This window comes from Coregonus lavaretus (assembly GCF_964263955.1).
Source record: "Coregonus lavaretus genome assembly, chromosome: 27".
Taxonomy (NCBI): Eukaryota; Metazoa; Chordata; class Actinopteri; order Salmoniformes; family Salmonidae; genus Coregonus; species Coregonus lavaretus.
The window spans coordinates 6548688-6565114 of NC_140014.1; the positions used below are offsets into that span (position 1 = coordinate 6548688).

General features: G+C 43.2%; 2 protein-coding genes across 2 annotated transcripts in view; one reads left to right on the forward strand and one right to left on the reverse strand.

The window, feature by feature from the left end:
• The window catches only part of LOC311103132 (transcriptional repressor protein YY1-like), a 964063-nt gene that overhangs the window by 187332 nt on the left and 760304 nt on the right, over positions 1 to 16427 (forward strand). The window lies entirely within an intron of this gene.
• Positions 1 to 16427, reverse strand: part of LOC311103120 (MAM domain-containing glycosylphosphatidylinositol anchor protein 2-like) — a gene marked incomplete at its 3' end in the record, with an annotated part of 221901 nt that overhangs the window by 49782 nt on the left and 155692 nt on the right. Inside the window, exon 10 of the mRNA XM_084144660.1 lies at positions 9478 to 9626. Within this exon, the coding sequence (XP_084000786.1) occupies positions 9478 to 9626 (149 nt within the window). The remainder of the gene's footprint in view (positions 1 to 9477; positions 9627 to 16427) is intronic.

Below are 16427 nucleotides of genomic sequence, written 5' to 3' on the forward strand. Positions count from 1 at the left end.
GATTAAACAGCATGGTAATTACAGAGGTGCACCTTGTGCTGGGGACAATAAATGGCCACTAAAATATGCGGTTTTGTCAAACAACGCAATACTAAAGATGTCTCAAGTTTGGGGGAGCTTGCAATTGGCATGCTGACTGCAGGAATGTCCACCAGAGTTGCTGCCAGATAATTGAATGTTAATTTCTCTACCATAAGCCGCTTCAACGTCATTTTAGAGAATTCGGCTTCTTCACCTGCGGAACCTTCTGAGACCAGCCACCCGGACAGCTGATGAAACTGAGGAGTATTTGTCTGTAATAAAGCCCTTTTGTGAGGAAAAACTCATTCTGATTGGCTGGACCTGGCTCCCCAGTTGGTGGGCCTATGCCGTCCGAGGTCCAACCATGGCTGCACCCCTGCCCAGTTATGTGAAATCCATAGATTAGGGCCTAATGAAAATATTTAAATTGACTTATTTCCTTAAATGAACTGTAACTACGTAAAAACTTTGGAATTGTTGCATGTTGAGTTTATATTTTTGTTCAGTATATATGTGATGGGATGTATAGACATTATGGACAGTATGTGGATAGAATATGTAGTATATCTGAAGAATACGTAGGATAGAATAGTATATTTACAGCAATAGTTGGATTGCCTTGACTAGAATACAGTATTATACATATGAAATGGGTAAAACAGTATGTAAACATTATTAAAGTGACCAGTGTTTCATGTCTATCTACATAGGGCAGTGACTAAGTTCAGGGCAGGGTACTGGGTGGAGGTGGGCTAGTGATGGCTATTTAACAGTCTGATAGAGGTTTTTCAGTCTCTCTGCCCCAGCTTTTATGCACCTGTACTGACCTCGCCTTCTGGATGATAGCGGGGCGAACAGGCCGTGGCTCGGGTGGCTGAGGTCCTTGATGAACTTCTTGGCTTTCCTGTGACACGGGTGCTGTAGAAGTCCTGGAGGGCAGGCAGTGTGGTCATGAAGTCCACGATCAGCTCCATCATTTTGTTGACGTTGAGGGAAAGGTTATTTTCCTGACACCACTCCGCCAGGGCCCTCACCTCCTCCCTGTAGGCTGTCTCGTCGTTGTTGGTAATCAGGCCTACCACTGTTGTGTCGTCAGAAAACTTGATGATTGAGTTGAAGGTCGCAGTCATGGATGAACAAGGAGTACAGGAGGGGGCTGGGCATGCACCCTTGTGGGGCCCCTGTGTTGAGGATCAATGTAGTGGAGGTGTTGTTGCCTACCTTCACCACCAGGGGGCGGCCCGTCAGGAAATCCAGGACCCAGTTGCAGAGGGCAGGGTTCAGACCCAGGGCCCCGTCCTTAATGATGAGCTTGGAGGGTACTATGGTGTTGAAGGCTGAGCTGTAGTCAATGAACAGCATTCTTACATAGGTACTCCTCTTGTCCAGATGGGATAGTGCAGTGTGCAGCGCGATTGCATCATCTGTGGATCTATTGGGGCGGTATGCAAATTGCAGTGGGTCTAGGGTGTCGGGTAAGGTGGAGGTGATATGATCCTTAACTAGTCTCTCAAAGCACTTTATGATGACAGAAGTGAGTGTTACGGGGCGATTGTCATTTAGTTCAGTTACCTTCGCTTTCTTGCGTACAGGAACAATGGTGGACATTTTGAAGCAAGTGGGGACAGCAGACTGTGATAGGGAGAGATTGAATTTGTAAATATATACAGTAAATATAAAATATATTAGTAAATACTTATGTAAATATTCTGCAATAGTCTATGTTTCCCTATTACGTACGGCAAGGACAAGAAAAGCACATTGTGAAACAGATATTCTAAGAGTACTTATAACTCTAACAGTAGTGTACTAAGGTGGGAGAGAGAGCTGTAAGGGGGAATGTGAATGAGTTGTTACACGTGGCCTTGTTAGGATGCTAGACGACACTGTGTGTGAAGTTGAGGCGAAGTCCTATGAGCAGTCGCAGAGTTTAATACGCTATTAGCAGCCATTTGGCATATCTCAGCCTGTATGAGCTTCTGAGAACGGGTGGGGGTGGGAGGGAGAGCGAGCAAGCGGGAGAGCGAAAGAAGAGAACTCACCATTGAATAAATTAAGCGGATAAACAGTATGGGGGCACGGGAATCAGAGGCGGATACGGGGTGCACAATTAGATAAGGGCGTCCTGCTGGGACGCCTGATCGGAAACGACCGCCGTCATGACCCCGCGGGGGCTTACATCATCAATGGGAGTGGGGGGAGGGTTGGGCCACCTGACCAAAAGAGATGGGGAGCTTGGAGAGTTAGCGTGATGGAGGACGGTATCCCTCTGACTCCCCCCCTACATCCCTCCTCACAGTCTCTCCCTTTCCTCCCTTCCTCCCTCCCTCCCTCCTCTGCACCCAATCAACCATGGGAAACGGGTATTGAAAGACAAAGGGACAGACAACCGGCCAGCCAACCAGCCAGCCAGTCCAAACCAACAAATAGACAAACTGCCTTTCTTCCTCAGAATGAATGAATGGGATGCTACTTCCCACTTGCTGCAACACTGGAGCTGTATGATGATATTGTTACAGTGGAATTGCAACACTTCTAGGCAGCCCGGGCTGATCCCCAAACTCCCAATGGCTTGATCCATCGGGGATCTGATCAGCTTCTGTTATCAAGGATAAAGGATGAGAACGGAAGACAGCGATATAGCGCGTTTCGTGAGAACGTGATATAGGCTCACATAGCCCAGTCTTAGTCGACGCCAAATCCCCCAGCCGAAGTGAGACTAACTCTGTTATCGGTTGGCTTATAACTATGAGAATTAATCTGCATGTCCTTAGACCACCGTGACTAATGCGTATAATAATGGCGGCATCTCATCATCGAGGTAGCTATCATTTCCTCATTATGTAAATCGTTTGTGACGCCAAAGCCACGATGTTGGAAAAGTGGAAGTGATTAAAAAGTTAATGGAAGTGTTCATTATTCATCATTACTCGTTGCCCAGAAAACAATGCTATTAAACTATGCACAATACAGACAGAATAATAACCGGCTAATTCTGCTTAAACAATAGGACTGGTTATCTGTCATTTTGGCAAATGATTGGATTGGGAAGAAACACTTTGTTCACACATACATACACACACACGTAAAAAAGGGCTAAATGAAACTCCAAAATCAAACCAGCCAACTGGACACAAACAATATAAAAAGCGCTGGAAAGCATTCATACCCCAACAGAGTGAGCTCATTTGTAAAGCAATTACCTTCTCCCTAACAAGATTTAAGAGGCAAAACAATGAAAGCTGGGGAAATTAGAAACAATATGAAAATCTCCTACGCTTAACACTTCAAACAAGAAGTGGGGTTTGATTTACTTTTGCCTGATTTTAAATGAAGTATTTGTTCGGTTTGCCTTCAGTTTGATGGCCAGAGATGGTGCTGCTTTGTTTTCCCCATGGATATTATTTCATACAATGCCTGGTTTACAAGGTAATATAATACTTCAAATAAGTGAGTAATCTTTTCACTAGTATTGCAATCTGAGATCTAAAGAGGGACACACATGACTAGAGATTTACCTCCCCTCATCTCATACCCATAATTACCCAATTATGGATCAATTAGCTGTAAAACACAAATAGGTATGTTATTAAAAAATCCATACCTATTTGCTAGGAACTGCATATGCAGCAAGTGAACAAGCTAAGTGTCCAGTCCAGTCAACCCTCCTAGGGGCAAAGTTAAAGCCCATGCAGGCTGGTATGCAGGTTAGCGTTTTATGTCATGAATCTTCTTCTAGAGGCAGCTCTGCAGAGTGGACACTAGCTAGCATAGCAACAAAGTCATAAAATCTGATTTTAAACCTAACCCTAACCTTAACCAAACTGCTAACCCTAATGCCTAACCCTAACCTTACTGTAAATTAAGACCAAAAAGCTACTTCTTGTTTTCAGGAACTTTTACAATATAGCCATATTGAGTTTGCAGATGGCCTATCTAAGGGGAAATCGCTCCGTTTTGCGTCCAGGACAAGAATAATGACAATAAACGTCCAACCTGCAGCTGGTGTCCTGAAAATGTCACACGTGAGCAAATGTGAGTGAATGAGTGAGCAAGAGAGAGGAGAGAGAGGGCCGGAGTGCCAGACTAGAGAGGGGGAGAGGACGGGAGGAGTGCATGGCACAGCAGGCACTGAGCCAGGCGGAAAGGAGAGAGCAGTCACCAACCATACCTCCATGATGGATGGGCCTCATCCAGGAAACCACTGTACTGAACCCGGCGAATAAAACCACAATACAAGCGCTCCATAATATCAATGCAAAAGACAGGCGGTTAGAGAACGTTGTCTATTAAACAAGAGAGGGGCTGACAGGGACAGTGACAACAATGCAATGTGCAATGTGATGAGTCTGGAAGAGTGGAAGAGTCCTCTTTTTACCCAGCAGCCACTTCTTCTCCTCTCCCACTGAAAGATACTGCCTGTCTGATTTTCAGACATAGCTCATGCACATGTAATCACGGCACACACAGCTAACCTCTGTTCTAGTGAATTCCATCACTGGTTCCTCACCTTATTTTGGCAGCTATTCCCCTCTGGATGAAGTTGTTAATTAGTTTCCTGCCCTCACTCCTCTCCTGTTATTTCACCCCCTGCTCTTAACCAGGTGTCTGCTTTGTTGCTGACTCTTATATGGGTCATTCTACAGAAGTGGTGCAATTTGGGGAATGAAAATAAATACAGTGCCTTCGGTAAGTATTCAGACCACTTGACTTTTTCCACATTTTGTTACGTTACAGCTTTATTCTAAAATTGATTAAATAAATACAAATCCTCAGCAATCTACACACAATACCCCGTAATGACAAAGCGAAAACACGTTTTTAGAAATTCTTGCACATTTATTACAGATAAAAAACAGAAATACCTTATTTACATAAGTACCCAGATCCTTTGCTATGAGACTCGAAATTAAGCTCAGGTGCATCCGGTTTCCATTGATCATCCTTGAGATATTTCTACAACTTGATTGGAGTCCACCTGTGGTAAATTCAATTGATTGGACATGATTTGGAAAGGCACACCTGTCTATATAAGGTCCCACAGTTGACAGTGCATGTTAGAGCAAAAACCAAGCCATGAGGTCGAAGGAATTGTCCGTAGAGCTCCACAACACAGGATTGTGTCGAGGCACAGATCTGGGGAAGGGTACCAAAACATTTATGCAGCATTGAAGGTTCCCAAGAACACAGTGGCCTCCATCATTCTTAAATGGAAGAAGTTTAGAACCATCAAGACTCAAACTCAGCAATCGGGGAAGAAGGGCCTTGGTCAGGGAGGTGACTAAGAACCCGATGGTCACTCTGACAGAGCTTCAGAGTTCCTCTGTGGAGATGGGAGAACCTTCCAGAAGGACAACCATCTCTGCAGTTCTCCACCAATCAGGCCTTTGTGGTAGAGTGGCTAGACGGAAGCCACTCCTCAGTAAAAGGCACATGACAGCCCACTTGGAGTTTGCCAAAAGGCACCTAAAGACTCTCAGACTATGAGAAACAAGATTCTCTGGTCTGATGAAACCAAGATGGAACTCTTTGGCCTGAATGCCAAGCGTCACATCTGGAGGAACCCTGGCACCATCCCTACGGTGAAGCATGGTGGTGGCAGCATCACACTGTGGGGATGTTTCTCAGCGGCAGGGACTGGGAGACTAGTCAGGATCGATGATGAACGGAGCAAAGTACAGAGAGGTCTGTGATGAAAACCTGCTCCAGAGCGCTCAGGACCTCAGACTGGGGTGAAGGTTCACCTTCCAACAGGACAACGACCCTAAGCACACAGCCAAGACAATGCAGGAGTGGCTTCGGGACAAGTCTCTGAATGTCCTTGAGTGGCCCAGCCAGAGCCCGGACTTGAACCAGATCGAACATCTCTGGAGAGACCTGAAAATAGCTGTGCAGCAATGCTCACCATCCAACCTGACAGAGCTTGAGAGGATCTGCAGAGAAGAATGGGAGAAACTCCCCAGATACAGGTGTGCAAAGCTTGTAGTGTGATACCCAAGAAGACTTGATGCTGTAATCGCTGCCAACGGTGCTTCAACAAAGTACTGAGTAAACGGTCTGAATACTTATGTAAATGTAATATTTCAGTTTATTTTGAATACAGTGGGGGGAAAAAGTATTTAGTCAGCCACCAATTGTGCAAGTTCTCCCACTTAAAAAGATGAGAGAGGCCTGTAATTTTCATCATAGGTACAGAAAATCACATTGTAGGATTTTTAATGAATTTATTTGCAAATTATGGTGGAAAATAAGTATTTGGTCAATAACAAAAGTTTCTCAATACTTTGTTATATACCCTTTGTTGGCAATGACACAGGTCAAACGTTTTCTGTAAGTCTTCACAAGGTTTTCACACACTGTTGCTGGTATTTTGGCCCATTCCTCCATGCAGATCTACTCGGGCGGCAGGTAGCTTAGTGGTTAAGAGCGTTGTGCCAGTAACCGAAAGGTCGCTGGTTCTAATCCCCGAGCCGACTAGGTGAAAAATCTGTCGATGTGCCCTTGAGCAAGGCACTTAACCCTAATTGCTCCTGTAAGTCGCTCTGGATAAGAGCGTCTGCTAAATGACCAATTATTTATTATTTTACTCTAGAGCAGTGATGTTTTGGGGCTGTCGCTGGGCAACACAGACTTTCAACTCCCTCCAAAGATTTTCTATGGGGTTGAGATCTGGAGACTGGCTAGGCCACTCCAGGACCTTGAAATGCTTCTTACGAAGTCACTCCTTCGTTGCCCAGGCGGTGTGTTTGGGATCATTGTCATGCTGAAAGACCCAGCCACGTTTCATCTTCAATGCCCTTGCTGATGGAAGGAGCTTTTCACTCAAAATCTCACAATACATGGCCCCATTCATTCTTTCCTTTACACGGATCAGTCGTCAATCAATCAATCAATCAATTTTATTTTATATAGCCCTTCTTACATCAGCTAATATCTCGAAGTGCTGTACAGAAACCCAGCCTAAAACCCCAAACAGCTAGTAATGCAGGTGTAGAAGCACGGTGGCTAGGAAAAACTCCCTAGAAAGGCGAAAACCTAGGAAGAAACCTAGAGAGGAACCAGGCTATGAGGGGTGGCCAGTCCTCTTCTGGCTGTGCCGGGTGGAGATTATAACAGAACCATGCCAAGATGTTCAAAAATGTTCATAAGTGACAAGCATGGTCAAATAATAATCAGGAATAAATCTCAGTTGGCTTTTCATAGCCGATCATTAAGAGTTTAAAACAGCAGGTCTGGGACAGGTAGGGGTTCCATAACCGCAGGCAGAACAGTTGAAACTGGAATAGCAGCAAGGCCAGGCGGACTGGGGACAGCAAGGAGTCACCACGGCCGGTAGTCCCGACGTATGGTCCTAGGGCTCAGGTCTCTCAGTTGGCTTTTCATAGCCGATCGTCCTGGTCCCTTTGCAGAAAAACAGCCCCAAAGCATGATGTTTCCACCCCCATTCTTCACAGTGGGTATGGTGTTCTTTGGATGCAACTCAGCATTCTAATAAGTGATAGTAATGGGTAGTCACTACCGTAAATTGTTATATTCTGTGTTGTAACAGCATTGGACCCACAATGCATTTATTGTAAAAAAAAAAAGAAAAGAAAAAAAGAAACTGAAATTGAAAGCCGTGATTATTTTTCAATAACCGAACCCACCTCAAAAAGCACTAATCACTCATTAGTACTAACATATGGCTGGATATTTTTCATTTGGACATATGTACATTTGCAAAAAATATATATAGTTTAGTTCCAAAACCATACTTTAACTATTTCTTGATATATTAGATGTTCGGTAGTGATACTTCTTAAACATACATAAAGATTTACCAACTTGCTCACTCATTTTCTCCAAAATGTTTGCAGACAGGCTACGCTGGAGAGGGGTGCAATCCCATCACCTGGTGATATTTGTAGGGGTGTGGCTTAAGGCACATTCATTCTAGTCATCTAACGTGTGTGTTTCAGAAGTGACTTCAAATGGTGGGACAGCATTTTTTTTGAGAAAGATGTTTAAAAATTAACAAAACTACTAATTAGATCAGTTTCTTTCAATGTAATAATAGAACAACTCAAGATGTTCAATTTAAATAGTGCTATATATATTTATAATTAATTGCTTTATTTCAAACAAAGTTTAGGAGTCCGGGTTTGGAACAGCCACCTCTCAATAGAAATGGGTGTATAAACAATGACTTTGTTATTGAATTGAATTAGAACATATGACGTAAATAAATGTCCTACGTTTTTGGGGTGGGACTGCAATTTTCACCACTTCTGTAGAATCACCTATATAGCAATGACTGTCAGGCTCCTCTCCTATGCAGACCTAGCAAGAATTAGGAAATAAGAAACAATCGCTAGCTGCTTTGTCACAATGCTTTGTCATAATAAAGAAAACACGAAAGCAGAAGAGATGAACGAACACAAGTAGAACAGAGCCGACTCACTGACGATACAGATGCACCACCTCCCAGGTGAAAAGACACCCAGCTCGAGTACTTAAAGAAGTCCTGCGAGCCTGAAAAACAAATCTGTGCAGTCAGTGAAAATGTGCTTCAGTGTGCTAAAAGTAATGGTGAGCATGTCATGAGAGAGAGAGAGAGCTTCCCCCAATATGTGTGAAATCACTGGGCAGAACACCTGACGTTTACACAGTACCAAAAAAATAAAAAATAAAAATGTCCTCAGTTCCCCGCAGTGATGACTAACAGCACGCAAGACTGCTAATTTTGTTATTAAATAAAGAAGGAAAAGAAAGAACAAAATCAGTGACTTTTTACTCAGTGTTGACTTTGAGTGCCGGTGGGTGGCGACCAGGCAATGACAACCCTGACGGGGAATAAATCACGCCGTGTGTGATGTCATTAGAAGTGGCTGAGGACTCTGCCATTCCAGCTGAGCGATGACAGCGCTGAAGGTGAGGGAGAGGGAATGGTGAACGGAGAAGACATGATTGACAAGCGGAATGCCATCCATAACTGGAACACCACCAACAGGGAGGAGGTTTAAAGAACTGAAACGCACTCTGCTGGCTTCCTCTGTTCATCTTTGAAGTGGAGTGGGGGGGAGAGGACCCCCACAAGAGAATGCGACAGTCAGAAAGGACAAATGCTAATGCGTTCACAAGTGCATCATGCACAAGCTTTAGTGGGATTGGCTATGTTAGGTCTCAGGCCCATCTTCTGCAATGCTTATCAATCTCCTTGGTTTGGTCTTTCTGCATGAAATGACTGCAAAGTAATGACATTTGTTGCAATGAATAATGTCAAAGTCATTACTTGGCTAGCATGACAGCCTAACTCACTCTCAAGAGTGACAACACAATTAGGAACTAGTGTGTGCTACAGCTAATTCAAACTTTATCGATCTCTTACCCTTGAGACAAAAGCAGACGTAAAACGGTGAAACTGTGACAAAACAGAGAGCATAAAAAGTGGGAGAAGGTCCCATTGTTCTTGCTCACCTGTTTGATCCCCAGTCGGTAGGCCACGATGCGGTCCACAGACAGGGGGTTCTGCTGGGTCCACTGTAGCTTGAAGCCATAGACCCTGGGCCGGTTCTGCCACAACGCACTGTATGTGTCATAGTAAAACTCTGGGGCAAAGGCCCTCCCTGTAACAAAAAAAGAAAAGCAGACTGGTTTTAGCATGAGCTGTGTGTTTGTGTGAATGTGTGTGTGTGTGTGTGCATGCATACATCACCATTCCAACTGACGTTATTCCCCTCAGCCACACACAGCGGTGACATAACATTCTTAGTTTCCTTGAAATGCCATTTATCAATACTCTTCTACGCCTACAATTAGCCTCTTGTCAATATACACTGAATGTACCAAACGTTAGGAACACTTTCCTAATATTGAGTTGCACCCCCTTTTGCCCTCAGAACAGCCTCAATTCATCGGGGAATGGACTCTACGAGGTGCCAAAAGTGTTCCACAGGGATGCTGGCCCATGTTGACTCCAATGCTTCCCATAGTTGTGTCAAGTTGGCTGGATGTCCTTTGGGTGGTGGACCATTCTTGATACACACAAGAAATGGTTGAGCGTGAAAAACCCAGCTGCATTGCAGTTCTACTATACCCCGTTCAAAGGTACTTAAATAGTTTGTCTTGCCCATTCACCCTGTGAATGGCACACATACACAATCCATATTTCAATTATCTCAAGGCTTAAAAATCCTTCTTTGACCTGTCTCATCCCCTTCATTTACACGGATTGAAGTGGATTTAACAGGGGACATCAATAAGGTATCAGAGCTTTCACCTGGTCAGTCTATGTCATGGAAAGAGCAGTTGTTTCTAATGTTTTGTAAACTCATGGTACATTCTAAGCACTGCCACTGTAGCATTGAAGCGTTACTTTCCCCAATGCAGAGATGAGAGGTTTTCAGTGGTTCAAAGAATGCATGGACACAGAACTATGCAGTAAAGAAGAAGAGGGCTCCTCTATGAGCTGAAAGCTGACAGGAAATTGAAAACAGCTTAGCAGAGAGGGCTGTCTCGTTCTTGTCAAATGAAAACCTAACTTGCTACTAGGGAAATAAGAAGAGGTGCACAGGTGATTCAGTGTGACTATTAATCCAAAAGGGTAAAGGATTAGTCCAATGTGGATGTTAATGTGACATTGAGGAGCTGTCTATGTATTAGGGCTGTCCCCGAATAAAAACATCTTGGTCGACTGAAAGTGGTCTGTTCTTGTATTTTTCCATATATAGACACACCCTACAGTGAGGGAAAAAAGTATTTCATCCCCTGCTGATTTTGTACGTTTTCCCACTGACAAAGACATGATCAGTCTATAATTTTAATGGTAGGTTTATTTGAACAGTGAGAGACAGAATAACAACAACAAAATCCAGAAAAACGCATGTCAAAAATGTTATAAATTGATTTGCATTTTAATGAGGGAAATAAGTATTTGACCCCCTCTCAATCAGAAAGATTTCTGGCTCCCAGGTGTCTTTTATACGGTAATGAGCTGAGATTAGGGGCACACTCTTAAAGGGAGTGCTCCTAATCTCAGCTTGTTACCTGTATAAAAGACCTGTCCACAGAAACAATCAATCAATCAGATTTCAAACTCTCCACCATGGCATTTTAATGAGGGAAATAAGTATTTGACCCCTCTGAAAAACATGACTTAGTACTTGGTCGCAAAACCCTTGTTGGCAATCACAGAGGTCAGACGTTTCTTGTAGTTGGCCACCAGGTTTGCACACATTTCAGGAGGGATTTTGTCCCACTCCTCTTTGCAGATCTTCTCCAAGTCATTAAGGTTTCGAGGCTGACGTTGGGCAACTCGAACCTTCAGCTCCCTCAACAGATTTTCTATGGGATTAAGGTCTGGAGACTGGCTAGGCCACTCCAGGATCTTAATGTGCTTCTTCTTGAGCCACTCCTTTGTTGCCTTGGCCGTGTGTTTTGGGTCATTGTCATGCTGGAATACCCATCCACAACCCATTTTCAATGCCCTGGCTGAGGGAAGGAGGTTCTCACCCAAGATTTGACAGTACATGGCCACGTCCATCGTCCCTTTGATGCGGTGAAGTTGTCCTGTCCCCTTAGCAGAAAAACACTCCCAAAGCATAATGTTTCCACCTCCATGTTTGACGGTGGGGATGGTGTTCTTGGGGTCATAGGCAGCATTCCTCCTCCTCCAAACACGGCGAGTTGAGTTGATGCCAAAGAGCTCGATTTTGGTCTAATCTGACCACAACACTTTCACCCAGTTCTCCTCTGAATCATTCAGATGTTCATTGGCAAACTTCAGACGGGCATGTATATGTACTTTCTTGAGCAGGGGGACCTTGCGGGCGCTGCAGGATTTCAGTCCTTCACAGCGTAGTGTGTTACCAATTGTTTTCTTGGTGACTATGGTCCCAGCTGCCTTGAGATCATTGACAAGATCCTCCCATGTAGTTCTGGGCTGATTCCTCACCGTTCTCATGATCATTGCAACTCCACGAGGTGAGATCTTGCATGGAGCCCCAGGCCGAGGGAGATTTACAGTTATTTTGTGTTTCTTCCATTTGCGAATAATCGCACCAACTGTTGTCACCTTCTCACCAAGCTGCTTGGCGATGGTCTTGTAGCCCATTCCAGCCTTGTGTAGGTCTACAATCTTGTCCCTGACATCCTTGGAGAGCTCTTTGGTCTTGGCCATGGTGGAGAGTTTGAAATCTGATTGATTGATTGCTTCTGTGGACAGGTGTCTTTTATACAGGTAACAAGCTGAGATTAGGAGCACTCCCTTTAAGAGTGTGCTCCTAATCTCAGCTCATTACCATATAAAAGACACCTGGGAGCCAGAAATCTTTATGATTGAGAGGGGGTCAAATACTTATTTCCCTCATTAAAATGGAAATCAATTTATAACATTTTTGACGTGCGTTTTTCTGGATTTTTTTGTTGTTGTTCTGTCTCTCACTGTTCAAATAAACCTAACATTAAAATTATAGACTGATCATTTCTTTGTCAGTGGGCAAACGTACAAAATCAGCAGGGGATCAAATACTTTTTTCCCCTCACTGTATGTGTTTTAATAAACTATATATGCATTGAACTTGTCTGACGCTTTAAGTGCACCGTTTGATGAAATAAGACACAAATGACTCAAGAGGGAGCCCGAGATCAAGATAACCAGAAGAATCAAACCTATACCTGACCCGACCTTCCTCCCACTGGCTTTCGCAGATTCTGCCATTACTCTCCTGAAGTTGCCGGTAATAGGCTACACGAGTAGTCGGCAACCTTTCTCATGTGGAATGCCAATTTATCTTACCATTTCTCCCGATCTGCGTGACAGTTATGGTTTTCATATGCACATTTGTTTAACAGTTTCATTTATTTTATAATAACATCTTCGAAACCCAAAGTCATTGTCATGTGGTTAATAAAAATTATATCCAAATCTTAATGAAAAATATACAAACCTAAAAAGTAACTTTATTGCCATCGCCAACTGTAAAAATAGCCTGTAAAGCCAACAAATAAAAACATTGCAGCCTGCAGGTAGAAAATATCCGGATAAAAATAAATATCCTATAAATCACATCGGCTACACATGGCTTGTCTGCAACCAAATTGAAACATTGTATCAACTATTAACTTGGGTCCAGCCCGAACCTCGTGCTAGCAAACTTGCAACATTGTATAAAATATTCTGGGCCCTCAGAGTTTCCCTCGCAAGTGAGCTCGGGACAGACACAGCTGTAAGGTATTTGTGCAAGGGATAAGAAGTAATCAGGTAGGCCTATTTTATGACTTTCCACTGGATCAGAGCATGACATTTTTCACTTTCACGCTGAGTGGTTATCGAAAGGGCAAGAGCTGGAAAGATTTTTCAAATACATTTGTTACAGGCTTTGGTTTTTCCATTTATGTTTTGAGGTTGGACTTTAGCACGTATAGCTCATTAGCAAGTAGGGCGCACCGATTGGTGTCACCTCGTTAGTCAGTATGTGTTACACCTGTGCTGGTTGCCATCTCGTTAGTGGGAAGGTGTTTCACCTGTGCTGGCCCAGGTGCTATTTAAGAGTGGCTGGCCCAGTGCGCCAGTTGTCTTGAGAGTTGAGGAGTGTTAACGCTCGCTATTTTGATTTTTAGACAAACAATCCTTTATCTGAGCTTCCCTGTTTTTGTTTTGCTCCACTTTTTGGTTTGCTTCCTGTCCTTAAGTTTGGTGTGTGTTTTTCTTTTGTTTGCCTCTTCTTGGGCAAATTTTGTGGGCACTCATGGTGGGTGTCTTTTAGGTTCAAGTTGTTGCTAGTCAACTTTCAGTGGACACCCCCATGAGTGTCTTTCAGAACCCCTCCTAAAATCCCACCTGTTTCGTTTTGGTTGTTGGTCAGTGACCCTGTTAGTTCCCCCTTCTGTTTGAGCAAAATTTTTGGTTTTATTGCTGGGAAACCTAAAACATTGGGGAACTATTGTCATTCTCAATGGATGAAAAACAGATTTTGTTTGTTTGCTGTTTGAGGTGAAAACATTACTTTGAGAAGCTCCACAGCTCATTAGTAGTGGTGCGTTAAGCCAATCAGAAATAGTATCAGATACCCAAATCGGCACATTTATATGCCTACATTTGCGCGGAGGCCAGGCAGCATATAGGCCTACTTCTATGCGTAATCAGGTTACTCAATATTTACAGGAGCGCTCCAAACAAAAGACAACGACTAAATGAATGTAATTAAATAAACCAAAACTTGTTTCTCACAAGTGTAGCATAGGTTGAGCGCTCTGCAGGCCCGGCATTATGGGCGGGCCTTAGGGGGCCTGGCCCGCCCGCCCTACCTCCTTGTCCTTTCAAATAAAATATTGAAATATTGATAATTTATTTGACGGAGACGTGCGTCGACAGAAAGACTCAGTTAAAGCATCAATCTCAGTTAAAGCATCCGAGCGAGTTAAACAGTGCCCTTCTCTCTCAGTATGTGTAGACCATGTATCTGATGCTGTCTGGACCAAAAGAGTATGGCATGTCATACTATTTCTGTCCAGAGAGCATTAGATACGTGGGCTATATATAGAGGGGCGCTGTTTTGCTCGCTGGGATGCTTTTTTTGGTGATATAGTTTCAGCAGAGAGGAAGAGGCAAAGCGAGAGGGCTCACTCTCACCAACATCTGTTCAGTATAAGCCCAATGCGTTTCTATGGGCATAATATGCAGACCTAAGCTTGTCGCCTGCCTTCCCGCCTTTGGGACAAAGACTCCCATTTGTTAGGGCGGCGACATGAGCATCTCATCATTATATACAGATCTCTGGTTTCAGCCTCTTGGGAATTGGAAAGAAAAGTTGGCGGGTGCACAGTTGGGATGCTGGATTGCCCTAAAGTAAACTGATGTTTTGCCAAAATATAATTACTCCTGTCTAAATAAAATCATTCAAAATACTTCACCAGGGATCATTAGCTTCTTAAAAAAAGTATTGCTGTGGATTGTTTCAAATCACCAGTGTGTTTGGGAAGCCCGCAATTTGGGTAGTGCGCGTGGCAATAGGTCTAGCTGATTGAATTGGGGCTGTCAGTGAAAAGTGTCTAAAATATGTGCGAAGAGTATAATTTAAAATGTTGCATCAAGAAGAAGGGGCGGGGGATGTGGCGATGATATGGTGCGTTTCTCTCCATAATGGATGCATATGTAGGAAAGTGCCCATTTGGCAATGTCTGATTTCTGATTGTCTTAACTTACCACGTCCACCACTAATGTTTTCTTCGCCTTTTTTTTTAACATTAATGCGAATGAGAGTTCCTCAGTATTTGATCAATCTTTCCAACACTGCCGGCCTCGATAATCACCAAACCTGGGTGTGAAAGAGCAAAATATCATGATCTGATGATCCCACATATCCAGTGGAAATGTCATAAACAGCTTTCTGTCCTGAGCTCACTGGTGCAGGAAACGTTGAGGGCCCGGAATTATAATTTGATGCAATGTTGAACTTCACTAGCAATAGCTCAAATCAAGACAGATAGAAATGGAGGCTGACAGGCGGAGAAGTGATATGAATGTGATTGAAAGAACCAGAATATTTTTTACTGTTTTTATTTTGTCGGCTTTAGGCCTATGTATTTTACATAGTTGATGATGGAAGTTATAGGCCTACTGCTGCATTGGCCTACAGGCTCTCTCTGAGTTCTATGCTCTCATTTCTTTAGCCGCCAATGGATCACAGTGTATCAATGTGTCGTCATGGCAGAGGCTAGTGCTCTAGCCATAGTTGAATTTAAGCTTTTTGATTTTTATCATTTTACTTCAGATCTTTATGATTAATCATATGACAATGATTTTCAGAGAAATTAAAAAGTTATTATTGAAATGAAATGATCCACGAAAATGTGCATATATAAATATTCATAACTGGCACGCAGATCGTTAGAAATGGTAGGATAAATTGTAAGCTCCCCCAAACTTGAAAATCATGAGCTGCCTATGGTCTTAACAATTACACCAATTTTTTTTTAAATTGTGCAAGCGCGTGCACACATAGGAGGTCCCATGAAAAAACAGGCCCTCCTATGGAAATCAAATGCCCGTCCAACTGATTCATTCTGGCGCCGAGTCTGCTGGTGATATACAGTGGGGAGAACAAGTATTTTATACACTGCCGATTTTGCAGGTTTTATTACTTACAAAGCATGTAGAGGTCTGTAATTTTTTATCATAGGTACACTTCAACTGTGAGAGACGGAATCTAAAACAAAAATCCAGAAAATCACATTGTATGATTTTTAAGTAATTAATTTGCATTTTATTGCATGACATAAGTATTTGATACATCAGAAAAGCAGAACTTAATATTTGGTATAGTTTGCAATTACAGAGATCATACGTTTCCTGTAGGTCTTGACCAGGTTTGCACACACTGCAGCAGGGATTTTGGCCCACTCCTCCATACAGACCTTCTCCAGAT